The sequence below is a fragment of the Ylistrum balloti genome, unplaced genomic scaffold (genome assembly GCF_031769215.1).
Source record: "Ylistrum balloti isolate Yb309-2 unplaced genomic scaffold, AGI_CSIRO_Ybal_v1 Utg370450, whole genome shotgun sequence".
Lineage (NCBI taxonomy): Eukaryota > Metazoa > Mollusca > Bivalvia > Pectinida > Pectinidae > Ylistrum > Ylistrum balloti.
The window spans coordinates 1,675,598-1,698,667 of record NW_026782299.1 but is presented as its reverse complement, the minus strand read 5'-3'; the positions used below and the strand labels follow the sequence as shown (position 1 = coordinate 1,698,667).

General features: G+C 34.7%; 1 protein-coding gene across 1 annotated transcript in view; it reads left to right on the top strand.

The window, feature by feature from the left end:
- LOC132554905 (membrane-bound transcription factor site-1 protease-like) overlaps positions 1 to 22,462 on the top strand; it is a 28,039-nt gene extending 5,577 nt beyond the window's left edge. Inside the window, exons 5-29 of the mRNA XM_060219235.1 lie at positions 2,427 to 2,590; positions 3,850 to 3,918; positions 4,547 to 4,595; positions 5,528 to 5,644; positions 5,832 to 5,941; positions 6,232 to 6,348; positions 6,569 to 6,636; positions 7,170 to 7,272; positions 7,727 to 7,803; positions 8,023 to 8,097; positions 8,565 to 8,729; positions 9,066 to 9,162; positions 9,375 to 9,422; positions 10,283 to 10,465; positions 11,025 to 11,101; positions 11,660 to 11,755; positions 12,197 to 12,276; positions 12,899 to 13,091; positions 13,663 to 13,743; positions 14,724 to 14,767; positions 15,336 to 15,413; positions 16,044 to 16,187; positions 18,450 to 18,569; positions 18,965 to 19,091; positions 19,876 to 22,462. Of these exons, the coding sequence (XP_060075218.1) occupies positions 2,427 to 2,590; positions 3,850 to 3,918; positions 4,547 to 4,595; positions 5,528 to 5,644; positions 5,832 to 5,941; positions 6,232 to 6,348; positions 6,569 to 6,636; positions 7,170 to 7,272; positions 7,727 to 7,803; positions 8,023 to 8,097; positions 8,565 to 8,729; positions 9,066 to 9,162; positions 9,375 to 9,422; positions 10,283 to 10,465; positions 11,025 to 11,101; positions 11,660 to 11,755; positions 12,197 to 12,276; positions 12,899 to 13,091; positions 13,663 to 13,743; positions 14,724 to 14,767; positions 15,336 to 15,413; positions 16,044 to 16,187; positions 18,450 to 18,569; positions 18,965 to 19,091; positions 19,876 to 20,206 (2,813 nt within the window). The 3' untranslated portion in view covers positions 20,207 to 22,462. The remainder of the gene's footprint in view (positions 1 to 2,426; positions 2,591 to 3,849; positions 3,919 to 4,546; positions 4,596 to 5,527; positions 5,645 to 5,831; positions 5,942 to 6,231; positions 6,349 to 6,568; positions 6,637 to 7,169; positions 7,273 to 7,726; positions 7,804 to 8,022; positions 8,098 to 8,564; positions 8,730 to 9,065; positions 9,163 to 9,374; positions 9,423 to 10,282; positions 10,466 to 11,024; positions 11,102 to 11,659; positions 11,756 to 12,196; positions 12,277 to 12,898; positions 13,092 to 13,662; positions 13,744 to 14,723; positions 14,768 to 15,335; positions 15,414 to 16,043; positions 16,188 to 18,449; positions 18,570 to 18,964; positions 19,092 to 19,875) is intronic.
- Positions 22,463 to 23,070: the final 608 nt, after the last annotated feature.

Below are 23,070 nucleotides of genomic sequence, written 5' to 3'. Positions count from 1 at the left end.
TACATCATCCTTAGTCAGGTTCTCTACACCTAACAATTGACTACATCATCCTTAGTCAGCTTCTCTATACCTAACAATTGACTACATCATCCTTAGTCAGGTTCTCTACACCTAACAATTAACTACATCATCCTTAGTCAGGTTCTCTACACCTAACAATTGAATACATCATCCTTAGTCAGGTTCTCTACACCTAACAATTGACTACATCATCCTTAGTCAGGTTCCCTACACCTAACAATTGACTACATCATCCTTAGTCAGGTTCTCTACACCTAACAATTAACTACATCATCCTAAGTCAGGTTCCCTACACCTAACAATTGAATACATCATCCTTAGTCAGGTTCTCTATACCTAACAATTAACTACATCATCCTAAGTCAGGTTCCCTACACCTAACAATTGACTACATCATCCTAAGTCAGGTTCCCTACACCTAACAATTGAATACATCATCCTTAGTCAGGTTCTCTACACCTAACAATTGAATACATCATCCTTAGTCAGGTTCTCTACACCTTACAATTGACTACATCATCCTTAGTCAGGTTCTCTACACCTAACAATTAACTACATCATCCTTAGTCAGGTTCTCTACACCTAACAATTAACTACATCATCCTAAGTCAGGTTCCCTACACCTAACAATTGACTACATCATCCTTAGTCAGGTTCTCTACACCTAACAATTGAATACATCATCCTTAGTCAGGTTCTCTATACCTAACAATTGACTACATCATCCTAAGTCAGGTTCTCTACACCTAACAATTGACTACATCATCCTTAGTCAGGTTCTCTACACCTAACAATTGACTACATCATCCTTAGTCAGGTTCTCTACACCTAACAATTGACTACATCATCCTTAGTCAGGTTCTCTACACCTAACAATTAACTACATCATCCTTAGTCAGCTTCTCTACACCTAACAATTGACTACATCATCCTAAGTCAGGTTTTCTACACCTAACAATTGACTACATCATCCTTAGTCAGGTTCTCTACACCTAACAATTGACTACATCATCCTTAGTCAGGTTCTCTACACCTTACAATTGACTACATCATCCTTAGTCAGGTTCTCTACACCTTACAATTGACTACATCATCCTTAGTCAGGTTCTCTACACCTAACAATTAACTACATCATCCTTAGTCAGCTTCTCTACACCTAACAATTGACTACATCATCCTAAGTCAGGTTTTCTACACCTAACAATTGACTGCATCATCCTTAGTCAGGTTCTCTACACCTAACAATTGACTACATCATCCTTAGTCAGGTTCTCTACACCTTACAATTGACTACATCATCCTTAGTCAGGTTCTCTACACCTTACAATTGACTACATCATCCTTAGTCAGGTTCTCTACACCTTACAATTGACTACATCATCCTTAGTCAGGTTCTCTACACCTAACAATTGACTACATCATCCTTAGTCAGGTTCTCTACACCTAACAATTGACTACATCATCCTTAGTCAGGTTCTCTACACCTAACAATTGACTACATCATCCTTAGTCAGGTTCTCTACACCTAACAATTAACTACATCATCCTTAGTCAGGTTCTCTACACCTAACAATTGACTACATCATCCTTAGTCAGGTTCTCTACACCTAACAATTGACTACATCATCCTTAGTCAGGTTCTCTACACCTAACAATTAACTACATCATCCTTAGTCAGGTTCTCTACACCTAACAATTAACTAGTTGGCAATCATGTAATCATCCAACTCAAATTATCCATATAAAGTTAATCACATGAACAAGTCTATAAACTCAAAAATGAATTGATTGCAAAACAGTTGTAGTCAACCAACTTAAATACGCTATTTAAAGTTCAGTAGGATAAATCATTTTGGTTTGACAATTTATGTATTGAAATTTATTTACCAGTTAATGGTGACATATCAACAAGATAAGATCTTAAGTGACTCTCATCCTATAATATGTGATGTTCCCATTGTTTTGATGATATCTTGTTTCGTTAAATGTGTTAGACATATGGTGAAGGATTTGATTTTGAGAACAAAAGGATGTAATTATACTGATATGTTTACTAGGACATGTTGTTCAAAGTATGAACGAACTGGGTTGTCTTGATATAGTGTAACTTAAAGACCCAATTTAATTCAATGGATTTTGTCAATCCTTTTCTATTTTTACACAAACATTCAAACTGACTTAAGTTAAATGAATGTTTTGAAAGTAAACATCGCCAGAAAATCATTTCCATTATGGAAGTATGAAAAGTAGATAATAAGTAGTGATTATGTTCTATCTGTTAAGGGAATGATACACTCCAAATACCAATGATTTCTTTTAAAACTAAACAGGAAGTGTCCTATCTCAATACATGATAGTTGTCTGTGATTGAGGCAGCTTACTGATATGATGATTATTTTCTGTAGATATGGGTTACAATAAGGACGAAGTGGTCAGTAATTCTGAAAAGGAAATCCATACAGACAGAAATACCAAGGAGATGAAAGAATGCAACTGCACGGACAGTGATGAACCCTGCCAAGCCTCATGTGGTCCAAAAAGAAACAGAAACCGTCAAAGTCTTTCTCTGGTAGAGAATTATTTTTAAATTACCATAATGATTGGTTATCTGATCTAATTAAAATGTCAAATTAGAAACTGTTACAGTGTGTTATATAGGCTTACTAGTGATGGTCAGCTTACTCCTGACTGGTATTATATAGCTTTTGTATAATTATGTTTAACATCAGATAAGCCCCCTCTGTAAGTGTGTAGCATCAAAGCAAGTAGTGTGCCTGCTTGGGATCAGACCTACGATGCCAAGTTTACCTGTCCATAGTTTTGCTATTTAAGCCAAAGGTTAATTTTCTCTGCTGCGTGGAATTAAAACTGGTACATGAGAAAAAGACGGTCAACTAATAGTACGCACAGGGAAAAAATGAGTTTTTGGCCCACCATTGTCAGATGGTTGGCTATTCAAATTGCCCTACATCTTTGGTCTGTCCGTCCATCCGTAAACAATCTTTGTTATTGCTATAACTTGAATGTACTGGATGGATCTCTCTCAAATTTCCTATGTAGGTTCCCCATTGTCCCTAGTTGTGCCCATTTAATTTTGGGACTGATCAGAAAAACAAAATGACCAACAGATGGTCATCTTGGATTTTGACATTTAAAGTTTGTTATCACTATATCTTGAGAACTGCAGCATAAATCTTTCTCAAATTTCATGTGTATGTTTCCCTTGATCCTTATTTGTGCCTGTTCTGTACTGATAAAAAAAACCCACCAAAATCTCAAATTTTGAGTATAGGTTTTCTCTTTGTCCCTAGTTTTGCCTATTTGAGTTTGGGACTGATCAGAAAAACAAAATGGCTGACAGGCAGCCATCTTGTATTTTGCTGAATAAAGTTTGTTATCCCTATTTCTTAAGAAGTACTAAATGGGTCTCTCTCAAATTAACTATGTATCTTTCCTTTGGTCTCAACTTGTACTTGTTAGATTTTTAGACTGATCAGAAAAAACAAAATGGTTTCCAAGTGACTGTCTTGGATTAGTAGGTAAAGATTTTCATTGCTATTTCTGCAAAGGAATGTTAAAATTTATCATTCAAAGAGCAAATAAAGATCAAACAATGGTGGGCACCAAGATCCAACTAGGATCTCTTGTTAAAATGTATTTTCAGTATTACCTGTATATTATATGTTTCTGAAACATTAAGGATTAACAGAGTAAGTTTTTAATTGAGATGGAGATTTGAAAGTAAAAAATCAGATTATTCTTATACTCATGTTACTTAAGGTATGTATACTGTATAGGCTATAGCTGTCAATTATGACATGTTTACAGAGCGCAACTTACTGGCACTCCCCAGTCCGATACAGAAATAGACGTCTCCTCAGAGCTGTTCCAAAGCAGGTATGTCATCACTGTTCCAAATACTTTGACACACTTCCATTATCTATCCTGATACTTGTGTTAAGTTTATCTGGTATAAGATATATTGAATTATCTTCTTGTGTGTCAGAAAACCATGTTTACATATTAAGCCTCTTAATTAGAATGTTTATTTATCTTACAACCTTATCAATTCTGTTATTGAGCCTTTGGGTCTTTTGAATTGAAATACCATATTTTGAGGATTGTGAGCTGCAACCATATGCAACGTCGATCACGCCCTATATTTGTGCATAGACAATCTTTGAATACCCAAAGTCAAACAAGTTTGATATTTACTATTATAAGTATTTTGAAAAATAAATAAGATAGAGAATTATTTGTGTATAATTCATTTGCAAACTTCATTTTGTTTCACTTACGATCTTGATAAATTGGTTTCTGTTGTCTGTTTGGACAAACTTTGGTCAACATAATGATAACTATATCCTAAGAAAGGATATAACCTATATGTTAGTGTGGCTGATATGTGGATCAAATTGATAAAAGTTGGCTCTGTGGCCTATATATGCATACGTCTTATAGCCCTGAAATTTAAGTAAATGAAGAAATGTCAATGCTGTGTTGAGTATGTTATGTTTTGTTACAGATTGTGAGTGCTCTTCAGGCCGAGATTCTGTGGAACATGGGTTACACAGGTACAGTAAACAAAATCTATGAGATTCAGTCTTTGTAGTAAAATGCCTGTGATAACTTTGAAAACTTTTTTAATGAAACCTGATTTCTGTATTCATGCTTGTTCATCCATTGTCACTACGGTAATAGTGTTACCAAAGTAACCATGTAATTGATACATTTTACAATACTGTAGAACTACTGTAATTAATGTATTGTTAGCTTGGAACACTTACTAGTATATTGTGTTACTTCAGGAATACTGTTGCTGTTTGAATATTTCTGTGGAAAGTGTTTTAACATATCTGCTATATGTAGGTATGTTACTTGGGGAACAATATTGCTATAGGTACATGGCTACTATTGGAACGCTATTGGTGATGTTTTATATGTGATGAACTTCTTAAACTTACCATAGGAATGCAATAATCATATTGGTAGCTGATCGAAGGAAAATTATAACTCTTACTGGTTCTGGTTGATTTTTATAGGAAATGTTGATGAATGTAGTGGTCATGATGATGATGATGATGATGATGATGATGATGATGATGTTTAGGGTGATGGTGATGATGATGTTGATGATGATGATGATGATGATGATGATGATGATGATGATGATGATGATGATGATGTCAATAGTGATGATGTCAATGGTGATGGTTATGGTGATGATGATGATGATGATGATGATGATGATGATGATGATGATGATGATGATGATGATGATGATGATGATGATGATGATGTCAATGATGATGATGATGATGTTAATAGTGATTATGTCAATGGTGATGGTTATGGTGGTGATGATGATGATGATGATGATGATGATGATGATGATGATGATGATGTAATGATGATGGTGGTGATGATGATGATGATGATGATGATGATGATGATGATGATGATGATGATGATGATGATGATGATGATTTTTTTTGTATATATACAGGTATAGGAGTAAAAGTGGCAGTGTTTGACACAGGACTTGCTGAGGATCACCCACATTTTAAGAAAGGCAGGATTAAAGATAGATCTAACTGGACCAATGAGAAAACACTGGATGATGGTATGTGTCTTTTCCACAAACAAAAATATTGTGGGGTTTTTTTTCCACAAAAATGTACATGTTTTATAATGAAATGATATGCTTTTTTAATGAAATGTTAAAATTAGATGTGTTTTATTTATATTGTAAGTAGTCAGCGGTTGGTTTGGATTGTGTGGATTAAATTGACCTTATTTGTTTATTGTAGGACTTGGACATGGTACGTTTGTGGCTGGTGTGATTGCCAGCTCCAGAGAATGCCTTGGATTTGCTCCTGATTCTGAGATCTATGTCTTCAGAGTGTTTACAAACAATCAGGTTAGATTAAATACTTATATAACAACTTTGTGCTTTAATCAAAACTCAAATATTCTTTTAAAAAAAGAAATTCACCTTAGTAAATATCAGTCAGTCTGAAGAAGCTATGTTGTGTTTTAAAAAAATACATACCTGTAGGAACAAAATTTTTGTTTTCCAAATGGACAAATAAGCGATTTTAGTGTAATAATTTTCATAAAGTAAAGTAGTTTATGAGTCTGGAATTTAAGGATTGTTAATATATTTGTTCTGCAGCGTCTGTGTTAAATGATTTGTGGTTTGTGTTACAGGTATCTTATACTTCCTGGTTCCTGGATGCCTTTAACTACGCCATTCTGAAGAAAATCAATGTGCTCAACCTCAGTATCGGGGGTCCTGATTTTATGGATCATCCATTTGTGGACAAGGTAGGTTATATAGCAGAATCATATTGTACTCAAAGGGAAACAGACATGAAGAACAATTCTACAAAAAAAGGTTGAATTATGGATTTTGTTATATATCAGCGATGACACTCTCAGTGTCATTCATGTTGCTTATCATATTTAGAAATGAGGTAGGGAGTTGCATGTTAGTTTTAGAGATGTTTTGGGAGAAGTTTCAGATGTTTTCTTTATTTGTTTACAGGTGTGGGAATTAACAGCAAACAAGGTGATCATGGTGTCAGCCATTGGTAATGATGGACCACTATATGGGTAAGTATTTATCTCTCCTCAGGTCTTTTTATCATCAATAGATATAAATCTATTAAGGTTTATTTCTGTGAAACATCAAATCCACCCCAGGATGCCTGGTTTTGGTGAGGAGTACTACCAATAGAATTTAATTGATAATTTGCTTGAAAGTAATAGACAGAATTCAAACCATGGATAGATGCAGTTTATTTTGGAGTTCTGGTGTCTAATAGATTGATTTGAATTAGACTATTTATTGAATTTCAAAACAAGTTTTTCAACTTTAAGCCTTAAAGCTTTTCATATCTGTTCTAGGAATAGAGCCCCTGAACGCTTAGATGAAAGACATGTGCGTTTCTACTGTACTACCTGACCGCCCTAGTAGATGTTAATTGGCATAATCCTAAATATCTTTCAGTTTCCATATAACATTATTGGAGGGAAAGCCTATTGGTTTGAATGTCGATATGTGTCACTTTGTATATCACCTCTTCACCTACAACTGCCATTGTTGGATACATATGTAATGTAATAATGATTATTTGTATGTACAGGACTTTAAACAACCCAGCAGACCAGATGGATGTGATTGGTGTCGGAGGTATCAACTTTGAAAACCAGATTGCCAGATTTTCTTCACGAGGAATGACCACATGGGTAGGTGGTTTAAGTCATGATAATTTTCCCTGGTTATAGGGAAATCTGAAAGTTTATTTACCAGAAGATGTTCTATTTCCTGAAGGCATTGTCCAAGGGAAATATATCGGAGGGTAAATAAACCTTTATATTTCCCTGCAATTAGGACCATTAATTGTTTATTGCACTGAATATTTCAATGCACATTTTGAGTACGCATAAAACATGAAATAAAGAGCATTAGAATGGTATGTTCATGACAGAGGCTCACCATGTCTCCATCAGAAATTCTCTATTCAATGAACCACTGTATATACGTGATGTGAAGATTGCATCAGTTTTGATAATCCTTCAAAGGTCATACAGGTTACTATTTACTGAAATACTTTATTACATCAGAAATCACTTGTATATGCAGTTGTAATTGACTGAATGAGAAGAGATTGAAAGTAAAAGTCTTGTTTTATTTTACCAGGAACTCCCTCAGGGATATGGACGGGTCAAGCCAGACATTGTCACTTATGGATCTGCTGTGCGTGGTTCAGCTCTTAAGTAAGTTTTTTAAGGTTTCTCTTGTCATGTCTTTCACAGCATATTGACATTACATCCAGAATTAGTAAAAGTTCAAAAAAAAAGTTCCAGCTTTTAAATGAAAATAATTTACTCCCAACTGGGAACTTGAATAATGTTTTTTTCTTGTAATTTTTCTACTGCATGTAAATCTCGTAGTGATGAATACATTTAAAAATATATTTTTTGTTCTGTTTGTAGGAGTGGCTGTCGATCACTCTCAGGAACAAGCGTTGCGTCACCTGTAGTAGTAGGAGCCATCACATTGCTGTACAGGTAAGCTTTCAGACCCATTCATTTGTGTAGGTCTGACAAAACAGAATTGTAAAGCAGGGAAACTCTAACGAGAAAATCAATCTGGTTGTGTGTGTATACCTCTCCTTGTTTGGGGGATTGGAGTTTGGAGGGTGGAGGCAGGTGGGTATGCTTTCTACCAAATTCATTCTCAGTACTTGTATTTTTAATGGTTAGGACCTCTGACCCGAAGGCGCACTGTGTGTGAACTTTTGACATTTCAGACTTCTCATGTTCCATCAGTGGGATTACACTACATGCATTTTTGTTGCAAGAATGTTGTCAAACAGTAGCATAGAGGAAGAGTATTTAGATTTCATTGTATGTGAGTGTAATTTTGTCAAAACGGTCATTCCAATTTTATACTATGTCACAAATGTTTTGTAAGGTCAGAAATTGCTCCTTAGGTAAAGAAAGAAAAAATTAAACATTACTCATGTTGTTTGTAGCGCTGTGTTGGATAGAGCCCATGTCATCAACCCAGCCAGTATGAAGCAAGCCTTGATGGCCTCAGCAAGACGCCTCCCAGATGTAAACATGTTTGAGCAGGGTCACGGTAAACTGGACCTTATTAAGGCTTATCAGACACTGCGTACCTACAAGCCACAGGCTAGGTAGGTTGGGACAATGTCAGGGGCATGTTTCCTTTCTGTTGTTATGTTTTCTGAGACAGTAAGTTGTCACTTCTTTGTTTTTAGTGAGAGTATCATAGTGATCTATCTGTCCTGGCCACAGCTAAATTGTAACTTAACTGTTGTTTGGATCAGTTATGTGGTAATTGACAATAGGTAACTGATTAAGTAACTGGCCCCAGTTGCTTAAGTCTTGGTTAGAGTTAACCAGCAGTTAATGAAAAAAATATATGATTGAAACTAGATTGTGAACATTCTGCATGATTTCACTGCTTTAATTTGTGTCTTTCCTTTGAATTGTACCTTACATATTTGCAGTCTGAGTCCCAGCTATATTGACTTGACTGAGTGCCCCTACATGTGGCCATACTGCTCACAGCCTCTCTTCTATGGACAGATGCCCGTTATCATCAATGTATGTTCCACGGATTTGCTTTACTAAACGACAATGCAATATTTTTCCTTTTGAATACATATTAATATTAGAAGTCATTTTATCATTGTTCATGGTTTATTTCACGATGGAGACAGACACCAATCTCTAATACATTCTCAAATACTGTATCAATTAAGTGGTTTTAAGCCCATGTCAAAATGAGTTAAATGATTTGTGAATTTTCTTTGTAGGTCACTATTCTGAATGGAATGGGTGTCTCAGGAAAGATTGTTGATAAGGTGAGATAGTGTATTTGTTAATCTAAAGGAAGGAGCATTTTCAGCTTTGACAAAGTCTTTATCATTTGGAAAAATAATTTGAATTTTATATGAAGGCTGTATAGGGTAATTACTGTTCAGTCAAGTCATCCTCTTTAAAAATGGCACTTTTGTTCCATAATTCATTAAATCTTTTTCTGTTTAATGGTTCATTTTTCTAAAGAGTAAGAGTTTTTCTCCAATAAAGCATCTCTCTGACCCCAGGACTTCAATAATAAATCACTTCTCTCCATAGCTTGGTTTCCTACATTTTACTTCAAAGCATTCCATAGGAGAATACTCCTTAATAAAACCTGGGAGGTTGGATTGATGTTTTACAAGAATAGCCCAAAACAGAACCTGGAGTCCTTGGGTTGGATAGATGTTTTACAAGAATAACCCAAAACAGAACCTGGAGTCCTTGGGTTGGATAAATGTTTTACAAGAATAACCCAAAACAGAACCTGGAGTCCTTGGGTTGGATAGATGTTTTACAAGAATAACCTAAAACAGAACCTGGAGTCCTTGGGTTGGATAAATGTTTTACAAGGAAAACAGAACCTAAATGTTTTACAAGAATAACCAAAACAGAACCTATTTGGGTTGGATAAATGTTTTACATAACCCAAAACAGATTTATTGTTTGTGTTAAAACAGAACCTTCTTGGGTTGGAAATGTTTTACCCATATTCAATATTGTTGTGTTCGAAATTCTTAGAAATGACCATTCAATAGTTGATATCTAATGTAGTTATGCTAACAAAGGTAAATCTGATATATCAATACTGGATGTTATTAAAACATTTTCCTCTTTTTAAGTTTGGTTTGTATCTCCCTTGCAGCCAACGTGGCACCCATACCTTCCTCACCATGGTAATTACCTAGAAGTGGCGCTGTCTTATTCAGCCTCTCTGTGGCCCTGGTCTGGTTACTTAGCTGTGTCACTCTCTGTTGCCAAGGGAGGTAATACCTGGGAGGGCATCGCTCAGGGTCACATCTCCCTCATCATAGAGTCTCCACCTGAGGTAAGTATCTAAAGCTGGTAAAAGAGCTTATGTATGACAATATTTGTCCAGATGGTTTATAATCAGAAGATGCTTGAAAAATCCAAGTTGAGCCCTTGTATCAATTTATTGATGAGTAATATTAGACAGGTAGATCCCTTGGATGAAGCCTTGAATATTTTGTATTTATAATAGATAAAAAATCAGAAATTTTCAACGAAGATGTGTCTGCAGTCATGAAGTGATACTTGATTTGAATGGAATGTTAGCAAACTTGATATCATCTTAAGTCAAAAAAATTTTATCATGACCCACTGTGAATGTCATGGTCTAGATATTTATAAACAGCTTCAAGAACCGGTGAACATTGCAGGTCAGTTGTACATCTTGTATGCTTTAGCATTGGGGAACATTATATGCTGCTCCATCTGTGTTTGGTATTTTAAGATATGTAAATTTATGTTGATGGAATCATAATCCAATATGTTAATAGCATGATTTGTTCTATATTAATCAACGTATTAGTGTGTTGTAAAACTCATTGATGAAAATAATTTGGCAAATTAATTTACTTTTTCAGGGTGAAGAAACAGAACCAAGAAGGACAACACTAAAATTGTCTGTCAAAGTGAAGATTATCCCCACTCCACCTAAAAGGTATGTATATCTGTATCATTTAAAGAAAGTGGACCATTGAAACCCATCACTTTAGAAAAAAGGTTACTGGGGCAAATTCATACCTAGACAAGGCCAAAGCATCATCTAAATATCTCTTTTTGTGATTTTATAGCAAGGCAACATGATTATTATTGTGTGGATTCAGGAGTTAAACTGTTATTTCAATAAAACACCATAAATAATGGTTTAAAAAATAATTTTGTATTCAATTTTTCTGGTAAAATTGTTTAGAAAAAATTATTTGTGGTCATTTAAAAAAGTTGAATAAGACATGTATGGATCATGTAAGTCATAAATTAGACCCTTGTTTTCTGTATTAATTTTATTTTCACACAATTTTGTGTGATTTTATTCTATCCTTGAAACTAGTGAAAAAAATGGAATTCCTTAACATTAGCAACCTTTTAATTTGAAAACAGATATACTGCCATCTTTAAATAGAAAAATTAACACCTTTAGTGATTCTGTACAACAGCAGTAGATGTGGGTTGGCTTATGCATCATGTGATGTTAACTTAACTATCCTATACATTGCAGTAAACGTGTACTTTGGGACCAATATCACAACCTTCGATACCCACCGGGGTACTTCCCCAGGGATAACCTGAGGATGAAGAATGACCCCCTTGATTGGTATGTTGTTTGATTGCATGTCTTATATCAGCGAAAAGTATTAATTCTCATTCTTAAAGTGGAAGAATTCTTAATAAATGAAAAATAGAATGCTTATGTTTATGAAGGATTTTATTGGTAAATGTTGTAGTGTGAAGTGTAGTACCTTGTGAACCAGCGTTCTTTTAACTTACTCTCAAATAAAAACATAGCAGGAATCCAATGACATCTTGTGAACCAGCGTTCATATATCATATTAAAAACAGAAAAAAAGCAAGGCATTGGTTATAGCCAATGTCCCTCCAGTCATTGAAAAAAAGTTACATTTAGAGGACTGATAATTGTAACAGGGAATTTGTATTAAGTAATGAACCTAAATTTACTGGAAAATTAAAGTGTTCTGCAGATATTTTTGTCTTATGGGTAAAATGTAATATCAGTGTTTTTGATCTGTGATTTTAGGAACGGAGATCATATCCACACAAATTTTAAAGATATGTACCAACACCTCCGGAGCAGTGGATACTTTTTGGAAGTGTTAGGTGAGAATATTGGTACTGGAAAAGTATAAGTAGAAATGGGAAAGAAAGTTTTGAATGATTACATATGCAGATCAGTTATAAGCATGAAAAGAGTTTTCAAAATTTCCACGTTGTGTCACCAGGGCCACTTCACCTTATCCAGTAGTTTGACTGGTCAGAACAGAGTTTTTTTTGTATATAAATATAGACTGACCTTCTGATCTTATTTTACATTCCTGCAAATCTTGAGGACTTTTTGAGTCCAGTGTTAAACATTTGCTGGTCACTTATGATTAATGCATAAAATGTTAACAAACTGGTTTGTTTGCATGAAAGAAATTAATCCTAATGTAATACTTATCAATGTGTTAAGCATGTTATGTTATAAAATATTTTGTATAATTTTGTTTTGAGGGTTTTAATGATGGTCAACTGAATTTGTAGTGGCTGAAAGTTTAAGTGTCCTAGTATACCTTAGGTCAGTTTGTTTATGAGTTTGTCTGCTCTCTAAATGTAACATTCAGCCATAAATCAGGACAGACCAGCAAACATTACTCTAGGCCTTGAAAAGCTTAGTGATGAAATGCCAAATCAGTTGTAACAATTTGTAGACTGTTCGGATTTTTCCTGTGTTTGCTTGTAGGTTCTCCATTCACATGCTTTGATGCCAGTCAGTACGGGACGCTGCTGATTGTGGATGCAGAAGAGGAATATTTCCCAGAGGAAGTGACGAAGCTCAAACGTGATGTCGACAACGGCTTGTCTGTTATCATCTTTGGAGACTGGTACAATGTGTCTGTCATGAGGAAAGTGAAGTTCTACGACGAAAATACAAGGTAGGTTAGGCATGCTGGACTGTTGAGAATCTTCTGTGAACTAGTGTATGATTGCAAGACCAACAGCAGACTATGTAGTGCATCAAACATGTATATCTGCAATCTAGAGTGATGTTCATTCTTAATTCACAGTTTTAAACTTAAATTTTGAACTATTTTTCAGCCATTATATTTTTATGAGTTTGTGAGGCCCGTTAGGGTAAATTGAGAAAATGGGCTTTCTCCTCTCATATGCCTGAACAGAGTTCTCACCTGTTTGACTGAAACGTCATTGGGTGAGGGCAATCATTTCTCAAAGATTGCCGTATTGGTCACAAATATTTTTTTTTTCCATTGAAAATTTTGTGAAGAACACATACATTTCTATTTGATATTTGGTGAAGAACACATACATTTCTATTTGATATTTGGTGAAGAACACTTAGTTTTCTGTGTATTTTGGTTAGACTGTTAAAGCCCATGGGCCTCCTGTTTTTATAGATATCTCAATTAGGAACTCTTTCGACAGTAATTGATGCTTTAGTGTATGTACTGAATTGTTGATAAAGTGGGTGAGGTGTTTATATTACAGGCAGTGGTGGATGCCTGACACAGGAGGAGCCAATCTACCAGCTACAAATGATCTGTTGGCACCGTTTGGAATGGCATTCAGGTAATATATGTATCTTATAACTATACTGGTATAATTGTCTGTAATAAGTTAGAGGGCTAACACATAACCATACTGGTATAATTGTCTGTAATAAGTTAGAGGGCTAACACATAACCATTCTGGTATAATTGTCTGTAATAAGTTAGAGGGCTAACACATAACCATTCTGGTATAATTGTCTGTAATAAGTTAGAGGGCTAACACATAACCATACTGGTATAATTGTCTGTAATAAGTTAGAGGGCTAACACATAACCATTCTGGTATAATTGTCTGTAATAAGTTAGAGGGCTAACACATAACCATTCTGGTTTAATTGTCTGTAATAAGTTTGAGGGCTAACACATAACCATTCTGGTATAATTGTCTGTAATAAGTTAGAGGGCTAACACATAACCATTCTGGTATAATTGTGTGTAATAAGTTAGAGGGCTAACACATAACCATTCTGGTATAATTGTCTGTAATAATGTAGAGTTCTAACACATACCAGAAATTGGAAATATTTTTTGGAAAAATGTCATTTTTGTGTCACCTGATGGAAATATTATAGAATCTGATGTGTATTTGGCTTATTACTTAATGATGGGTAAGATGTAGATTTCATAAAGGTTATGAAAAGGTCAATGCATGAAAAGGTCAATGCACGGAAAGGTCAACGCATGTAAATACATGTATATAATTATCATAGAAAGGTGCTAGAAATTGTCAAATATGTTGGGAGAGACAATTCAAGTGTTTTGATACAAGGTCATTTATATGTTTTCTTAGTAGAGGTCTTTAACATGTTCAAAGTGTTGTGTTGACATACAATTGTCTGTAGTTTAAAATAAAAGTCTTGAAATTATTGTTAAAAAATTTTGATATAGAGAAATGCAAGAATCTGCGATAGAAAAACGTTAGAATTTGTTCAGGAGTGTTGTAAACCATGTAATAATTCTATGTGTTTTCAATAACCTGTAATGTTGTGTATTTTACAGTGACCAGGTATACGAGGGAGACTTCATGATGGGAGAGCATGACAGTAAGTGTAGAATATCATATAAGTTGACTATAGTCATTTTACTATGTCTGCTGCACACTTACAGGAAATTTAGAACACAGGCTCAGTGTAAATGTTACTCTGGGACTGATCTGTCTGTTTTAAGGATTGTTCAGTCTCTACTGAACCTTTATAGAAATGTTACAGTTGGACTTTGGTAGAATTGGATGGAAGCTACAGTACGTCCCCTGTAGCATTTAACTTAGTTGGCAGCATAATTCCATGGTACAGCACAATACTAACACATCTCCAGCAAACCTACAGACTCATAGACATATTGAGGTATTTAGTAAGGTGCCAGAGAACCAGTATTAAGCCTTGGATTGAATCATCTCCAGTAAAATCCTCCGTTTTGTTGATTGTATGAGTTCTATATTGTGTGTGAAATACTTCATCAGAATGATTGTTATATTGGATGATACACTAATTATGTTTAAAAACGTTCATGCTTATTTTGAAATAGTTTGGTAATAAGAAAATGCTATTACAGCATCCACACGTAAAAATGATCTTTTGATAAAAATTATATATCTTCTGTAATTCCTTGTAGTGTACTATGCCTCCGGAACAAGTCTGGCCAAGTTTCCTGATGATGGTGTGATTTTGAGTCATAATTTGAAAGATCAAGGTAAGTTCACTGGTTTGTTGATGGGTTTACCAAAAACTTAAAAGGATAATCTTTTCCACTCAAGTTGTGAAATAGGCTATTATTTCCTTTGTGAATTTTATTTTCCTGTAGTCTTTTACAGCTGTAAACCATCTGTGAAAAAAAGAGAAAAATAGGACTTGTAAAAATAGTCCACCTTTACAAAAACAGAAATGAAAGAACATAAACCATTGAAATGCAGATGTATAAAAGAGGCTGTTCCAAAACTGTTTTCTTTCTTTAAAACTCGAAAGAAACATACTTAACACACAAAAGTCATTCTTTAAACTTCAAAGACAATCATTATCCAAGGTGTTAATGTCAACACCCAATATCCCCCTTGTCAAAGGTCATCAGTCGGTGTCTAAGGTCATAGGTTAATGTCAATCAAGGTCATCAGTTGATACCAAAGGTCTTGGCTTTGTGTTAAAAGTCATAGGTTATTGTCAAAAGTCGTAAGTTATTGTCAAAGGTGATCAGTCCAAATAATGAATAATAATAAATTTCTTTGTTTTGTGGACCAAGAGTAAACTATGAATGTTTTTTTTCTAGACCATGAGAGTTACCAAATTTGATTACATATTAATGAGTGGATTTAATTTTGTGTTCTAGGCCATGAAGTGCTGAAAGGTGAATCCAAGACGGTGGAGGGTGTGGCCATTCTTGGGTTGTACCAGACCACATCAGCTCCAGAAAGTGGGCGTGTCGCTTTATTTGGGGACTCCAATTGTCTTGACAACAGTCATATGCAAAAAGGTAAGTAAAATAAAGATGCTTCTTAAGGAAACCATGGTATTTATTTTATGTATCATTTTCTGTTCAAGGTTTAAGATAATTAAGGTACTATGTATAAATATTTAGTCTTTTGCTTACTTGTTACATTTATGTAATAACATTCATATCTAGGTCAACAGGCATTTATTGTTAGCACTGCATGAATGATTTTGTGTAGACAAGATTGACATATTTTTACCAGAGAAGTGCTTTGAAATATAGAATGATTGTTTTTAAGTTCTTGAAATATTTACAGACATAAGAGGACAAACTTAACAATGTACCAAGGGACATAGCATATCATGGTGTTCTTAATGTATGCATTCTTGTTGTGGGGTTCTAAAGCAAACTTGTATTGGAGATCGAAAAGAACAGATCATTGGCTCACATGATTGGTTACATGACCATTTGCCTATTAGATTACAGGTTCATTTTCTTGCTTGGTTGTGGGATCATTGTATCTAGGTTACAGGATTGTTGTATCTAGGTTACAGGATTTTTGTATCTAGGTTACAGGATTGTTGTATCTAGATTACAGGAGTGTTGTATCTAGGTTACAGGATTGTTGTATTTAGGTTACAGGAGTGTTGTATCTAGGTTACAGGATTGTTGTATCTAGATTACAGGATTGTTGTATTTAGGTTACAGGAGTGTTGTATCTAGGTTACAGGATCATTGTATCTAGGTTACAGGAGTGTTGTATCTAGGTTACAGGATTGTTGTATCTAGGTTACAGGATTGTTGTATTTAGGTTACAGGAGTGTTGTATCTAGGTTACAGGATTGTTGTATCTAGATTACAGGATTGTTGTATTTAGGTTACAGGAGTGTTGTATCTAGGTTACAGGATCATTGTATCTAGGTTACAGGATTGTTGTATCTAGGTTACAGGATTGTTGTATTTAGGTTACAGGAGTGTTGTATCTAGGTTACAGGATTGTTGTATCTAGATTACAGGATTGTTGTATTTAGGTTACAGGAGTGTTGTATCTAGGTTACAGGATCATTGTATCTAGGTTACAGGATTGTTGTATCTAGGTTACAGGAGTGTTGTATCTAGGTTACAGGATTGTTGTATCTAGATTATAGGATTGTTGTATTTAGGTTACAGGAGTGTTGTATCTAGGTTACAGGATCATTGTATCTAGGTTACAGGATTGTTGTATCTAGGTTACAGGATTGTTGTATCTAGATTACAGGATTGTTGTATTTAGGTTACAGGAGTGTTGTATCTAGGTTACAGGATCATTGTATCTAGGTTACAGGATTGTTGTATCTAGGTTACAGGAGTGTTGTATCTAGGTTACAGGATTGTTGTATCTAGATTACAGGATCATTGTATCTAGGTTACAGGATTGTTGTATCTAGGTTACAGGAGTGTTGTATTTAGGTTACAGGAGTGTTGTATCTAGGTTACAGGATTGTTGTATCTAGATTACAGGATTGTTGTATCTAGGTTACAGGATCATTGTATCTAGGTTACAGGATTGTTGTATCTAGGTTACAGGAGTGTTGTATCTAGGTTACAGGATTGTTGTATCTAGATTACAGGATTGTTGTATTTAGGTTACAGGAGTGTTGTATCTAGGTTACAGGATCATTGTATCTAGGTTACAGGATTGTTATATCTAGGTTACAGGATCTTTGACTTACTAGGTTACAGGAGTGTTGTATCTAGTTTACAGAATCATTGTATCTAGGGAACAAGATCACTGTCTTGTACTTGAAAGGTTTTAGGATCATTGGTTTGCTTGGTTTTAGAAAAATTGTCTTTCTAGGTGAGAGGATCATTTGTTTTGCTAGGTTACAGGATGATTGTCTAGTAGATAACGTGATCAGTGACTTGCTTGGTTACAGGATCATTGTCCTGTAGATAACATGATCAGTGACTTGCTTGGTTACAGGATCATTGTCCTGTAGATAACATGATCAGTGACTTGCTTGGTTACAGGATCATTGTCCTGTAGATAACGTGATCAGTGACTTGCTTGGTTACAGGATCATTGTCCTGTAGATAACATGATCAGTGACTTGCTTGGTTACAGGATCATTGTCCTGTAGATAACATGATCAGTGACTTGCTTGGTTACAGGATCATTGTCCTGTAGATAACATGATCAGTGACTTGCTTGGTTACAGGATCATTGTTTACCTAGGTTTCAGGGTTATTGTCTTGCTAGGTTACAGGATCATTGTTTCGTTAGATTACAGACAGAGACAGTGATATTCCCGTATTGGTTTTCAGATTGCTTTTGGCTACTTAGTGCCCTCCTGGAGTACACCGCATACAATAGCCTGGTACCCTTGTTTTCCGGCACAGACCAATCCATCCTTCCTCCTGCGGAGCTGCCACTCAGGATGGAAGGTGGGTAGCATTTACTAATCTATTGTCTCTGCAGTGCCCAGCTGTTGAGAGCATTGGTGTCAAAGATGTTGGCATTCAAGCATTAACTTCAGTAAACACAATATCATACACTAATGGTATATCAAATTTGAGTTTTACTCAAAGGGTGAGTTTTAACAGCCTTATTTTCCTGTCGTTAATTTTTTGCAACCCTACATCAGAGTAATGAGGAGTGCATGCACATCTGCATTAATAGGCCTTAAAAGACAAAGTTTTCAGAAGACAAAAGAATATTTAAATTTTGGTTTGTATAGGAATGAGGGCATTCATATGTAGTAGACATTTTTTCTTATTTCTAGTGTGATAATTAATAACTGTATTAATGTTATGCAATATTTCCTTATTTATTATTACAGGGAATCACCTGCATCGTTATTCAAAAGTGTTAGAAGGTCACCTTGGGTCGCCAAGGTCACGGCCTCTGCCTCAATGCCCAAGATTGATCTGGACAGCTGCACAACCCTTGAATGTATCTGCTCCCTCGTATGTACTATTTCATACTCTTTGACTATCATTTCAAATTAATTTCTTTTTTTAGATATTAAGGGAGACTCAGAAAACTCAACCACCATAACATAAGTCATTAATTTGATGTCATTGACTTTAAAATTGCAATATTTCTTTTTGGTTCTAATATGAAAAAAAAATTTAGGTTCTGATTCAGAATGTTGATTTTTACTTCATCTGGTGTAGAATTTAGCTTTGGAGGATTTCAAAGATATTTCACTGATATGATTTGAACTACACTATTATATCCTCATACTCTTGGTATACAAAAGTCGTTTTTAAATCAGATCATTTTTCATAGTATACATTGTACTATCATAAGGTTTAGAGACAAGTTCAGGCTACAGGTATCTTCATCACAAACATGTTTTTATAGAAGTTGTTCAGCCCACCATGACAATATGGTACCTTGTTCTGTTCATCAGCCTTTCTGTACAGATGCCGTTTTTCTATGATAACTATTGAAATCATTAGTTAATCTCCTTCAAAGTAGCCTTTCTTAATTTTTAATATTTGATTGTCTCAACCAAGTTTTGGGTTGTCAGCCAATTCTGAATCATTATTGTTAAATTTTCCATTGTTCATGGCAGATCTCTTCTTCACTGTTTGTTCATTACCGTGATTTCCTATGGCGAGACATATGATAGGGCCCCTCAGGATTCTAGATGTATCTATAGTACTTAACAGAGGTGATTTGATTGATCAAAGGTTATGGTATTCATGTGAGTGTATTTAATGTTGTTTTGTTTCTGAATTATAGCAATCTGTATCAGCAACAAAAATTACTGTCAACGGGGCTGGATATCCCAGTTCCTCCTGGGATTGATCGGCGGGACAGCGACCTTATGCCAAATATGGGAATTGTGAAAGAATCCGGTGGATTTCAGGCAGACCCGCTGATGAAACCAGCCAATCAGCTCCAGGATGTAGACTCAAACAGTGTATTTCCTGTAGTGGCCTTTGTTGCCACAGGACTTGTACTTCTCTTCCTCCTGAACCAATACTACAAAAGTCGCTCAAAGCCCAAAAAGAGGCGACCAAGATTAAAAAAGTTTCACCAAATATTTACAGGGAAGGTGCCGAGTGTATGATATTTACTATGTTTTAGGGAAGTGTGAATCTGTGAAAGAATGGCATATATTGTGTTTTGGAGAAATGTGAACCTGTGTGAGACTGGGATTTACCGAGTGTTGAGGATGACTATGTGTATACTTGTGTATAATAACAGCTGTATGTTTGGTTTAGCTTGCAACAAATTTTGTGATAAAACAAAGGTATGCGAGTAGTGCCATATTGTGGATGTGCTGCCCATTATCTGTGAAAAAATTACTATAATGTTTAAATGTGAAAGGCATTTTCTGAGAGTTTTTTTTACATTCAAATAGAGGGAAAAATCTTTTCTGTGAAACAGATGAATACAACAGAAATTGAATTATCATTTTTAATTGATAAACATATTCTAGACATTCTTTTTTTGAATTTTGAGCAAGATAAATTATACAGATTTATTTCTCTTTACTATTTACATCATGGATTTCAATTTTGATTTATGTGTTACCCATTTTATACTCAATGTAGCATAAATGTTTTTGCATACAAAAAATGAATTCATGTGCAAAAACTCCGTTATTTGCTAGGCAGTTCTTCATCAGAATATACCTAACAGATTGGAAATTTGTTGAGGGTACGATAAGAAATTATGAGATTTGTTTCCTTAACGTGAATTTGCTTTTGATACTTACTTCGAATTTAAATGAAAATAAACATCATGCATGTTAAATATGTAAGTAAATCATATGACATTTTTGTATAGATTGTATCTCCTAATTTTGTGCGGGTATCCCAATTGATTGCTTTTTTTTATATGCCCTGATATGAATATGAAGGTGAAAATGTTCAGGATGATAGAATAGAAGTTCTTATAACACAACCAGTAAAAGATTGGAGTGTGATGTTTTAATCACTACACAGTCATCTTTATCAGACAAACGATCAGTATGGAGTGCACTAGCTCTGACGAACATAGTATACGATTCCTTACCATTTCGTCCACTGCGTACGTCGGTGCTAGTATGCTCCACACTGGTCATTTGTTTGATGAAGGTGATCGTGTCATTATTGAAATGTTACACTCAAATCTTCTACTGGTTGTGTTTTAAGAACCTGTATTGTATTGACATTACCAACCTGCAGCAAATGTTCCGGATGATGTGGTTAGTGAAACTCTTTTCTACTGAATGAGATTGACAGAATTTACTTGGGTGTGGATGTGTGAGAGAATTTTGTAAATATTGGGAATATTTATCTTCCACGCCTGCCAACAGCATCATGAATTTCTTCCGTCACTGTTAAAATATTAATAATAAACCTGTTTTTCCCACCTGGTATTGACAAACAAAGTCTTTCACTACAACATAGACACAAGTTCAGGTATATTTGATATTGATTTTGTGTGATAGAATTTCTCATTTTGCTATTACTCTGAACCTTATGAATGTAGCGACTTTCATTCCCGACATCTTTGTTCTCAATAAATAATCCAGCTACTTTTGTTCTTGGTAGACAATCCAACAAACTATATTTCGGGAAAACTATTTTTAAGATTTCTAGGAAATGCCATTTTCCTGTTCCAATGGAAACAGCTTTGGACTGCCAGATTCAGTGTGTTGGTGCAGATCACCCTTGATTAAGGATAGGGATTCAAATCCATGCCAGATACACATTTCAAAAATGAAAGAAGTGGGAATTATTCCTGTTATTTTCTTGTCAATCACCGCCAGTGCTTTTGCTGCCATACCCATAACTGAATTATTATTTGTCTTGTCGTTCACCAGTGTATACCAGTAACTCTGTTTCTTAATGTCTCTTATTTCTGCTTCATATATACACAGTTGTGAATGGGATTTTCGGCTTAATGTCTAACTCTATTTCATATTGTAATATCCTACATAATGTCATTTTTGTTTCTGTTTATTTTCTATGTAACACTTTTTTGTAGCATATTTAGCTCTTGCAAATAATATTAAATCAAATACATTGAAAGAAAGTGAAGCAAATGTTTTTTTTTTGAAATTATCAGAAAATGGATGAAGAGCTATTTCAGTAAAACATCAATGCATCACCAAGACTCTAGGTTTTGTTGAGGGTAAGGGCTATATCAGTAAAATATATATTCAAACCAAGGACTTCAGGTTTTGTTAGAAACTATTTTAGTTAAAATTCTATTCCACTCCAAAAAGAGTGGTATTGTACTTGTATAATTTATTGTATTAGTATTGAACAAGATTGTTATTTATTTGTGGGGTTTTAAAATAATTAGGAAATTCATTTGAAGTATTTTTGAGTTGAAGAAGTAAAACACAAAGTTTTAAAATATATCTTAAACTATATTAATATTTATGTGATAAAATCTGTTTTTTTTATATTGTTCTATATAGCATAGACAGAATCCTCATGTGTGCTGTGTGGTCCCAAAGTGCAATAGTAATATGTATTTATCATTTCCTTATTCTGCCTTTAGAGAATTTTAACTTTTCTATTTTAATGAAATACAGGTCTCTTGAGTAAATTAATTTTTGATCTGAAATGAAGTATTAAATTATTGAAGCAAGACCACGTGGAGGAGTTGCTTGAATATGTAATGTTTTATTGTATAGAATCTGATAACTTCAGATTGTGGTAGATTTGCAGTTCTAAAGCTGTGTAGGTGACTGTTATAATAATGTCTGTAACTATTGTCTGTATCGTTTCTCTGTTATTTAATATCTATTTTTCATGTTAATAATGGGACTGAAACTGGTATCTTGATCTCTGTGTAATTGTATGATGTCACAACTTAAATGAATGTATGGTAGTGTATGAGCTGAAGGCTATTCCAGATTTTATTGTTTGAATAATGGACACATATTTATAAATATGTGGAAAGGTCTTATATAACAATGAATTTAGTATGTTC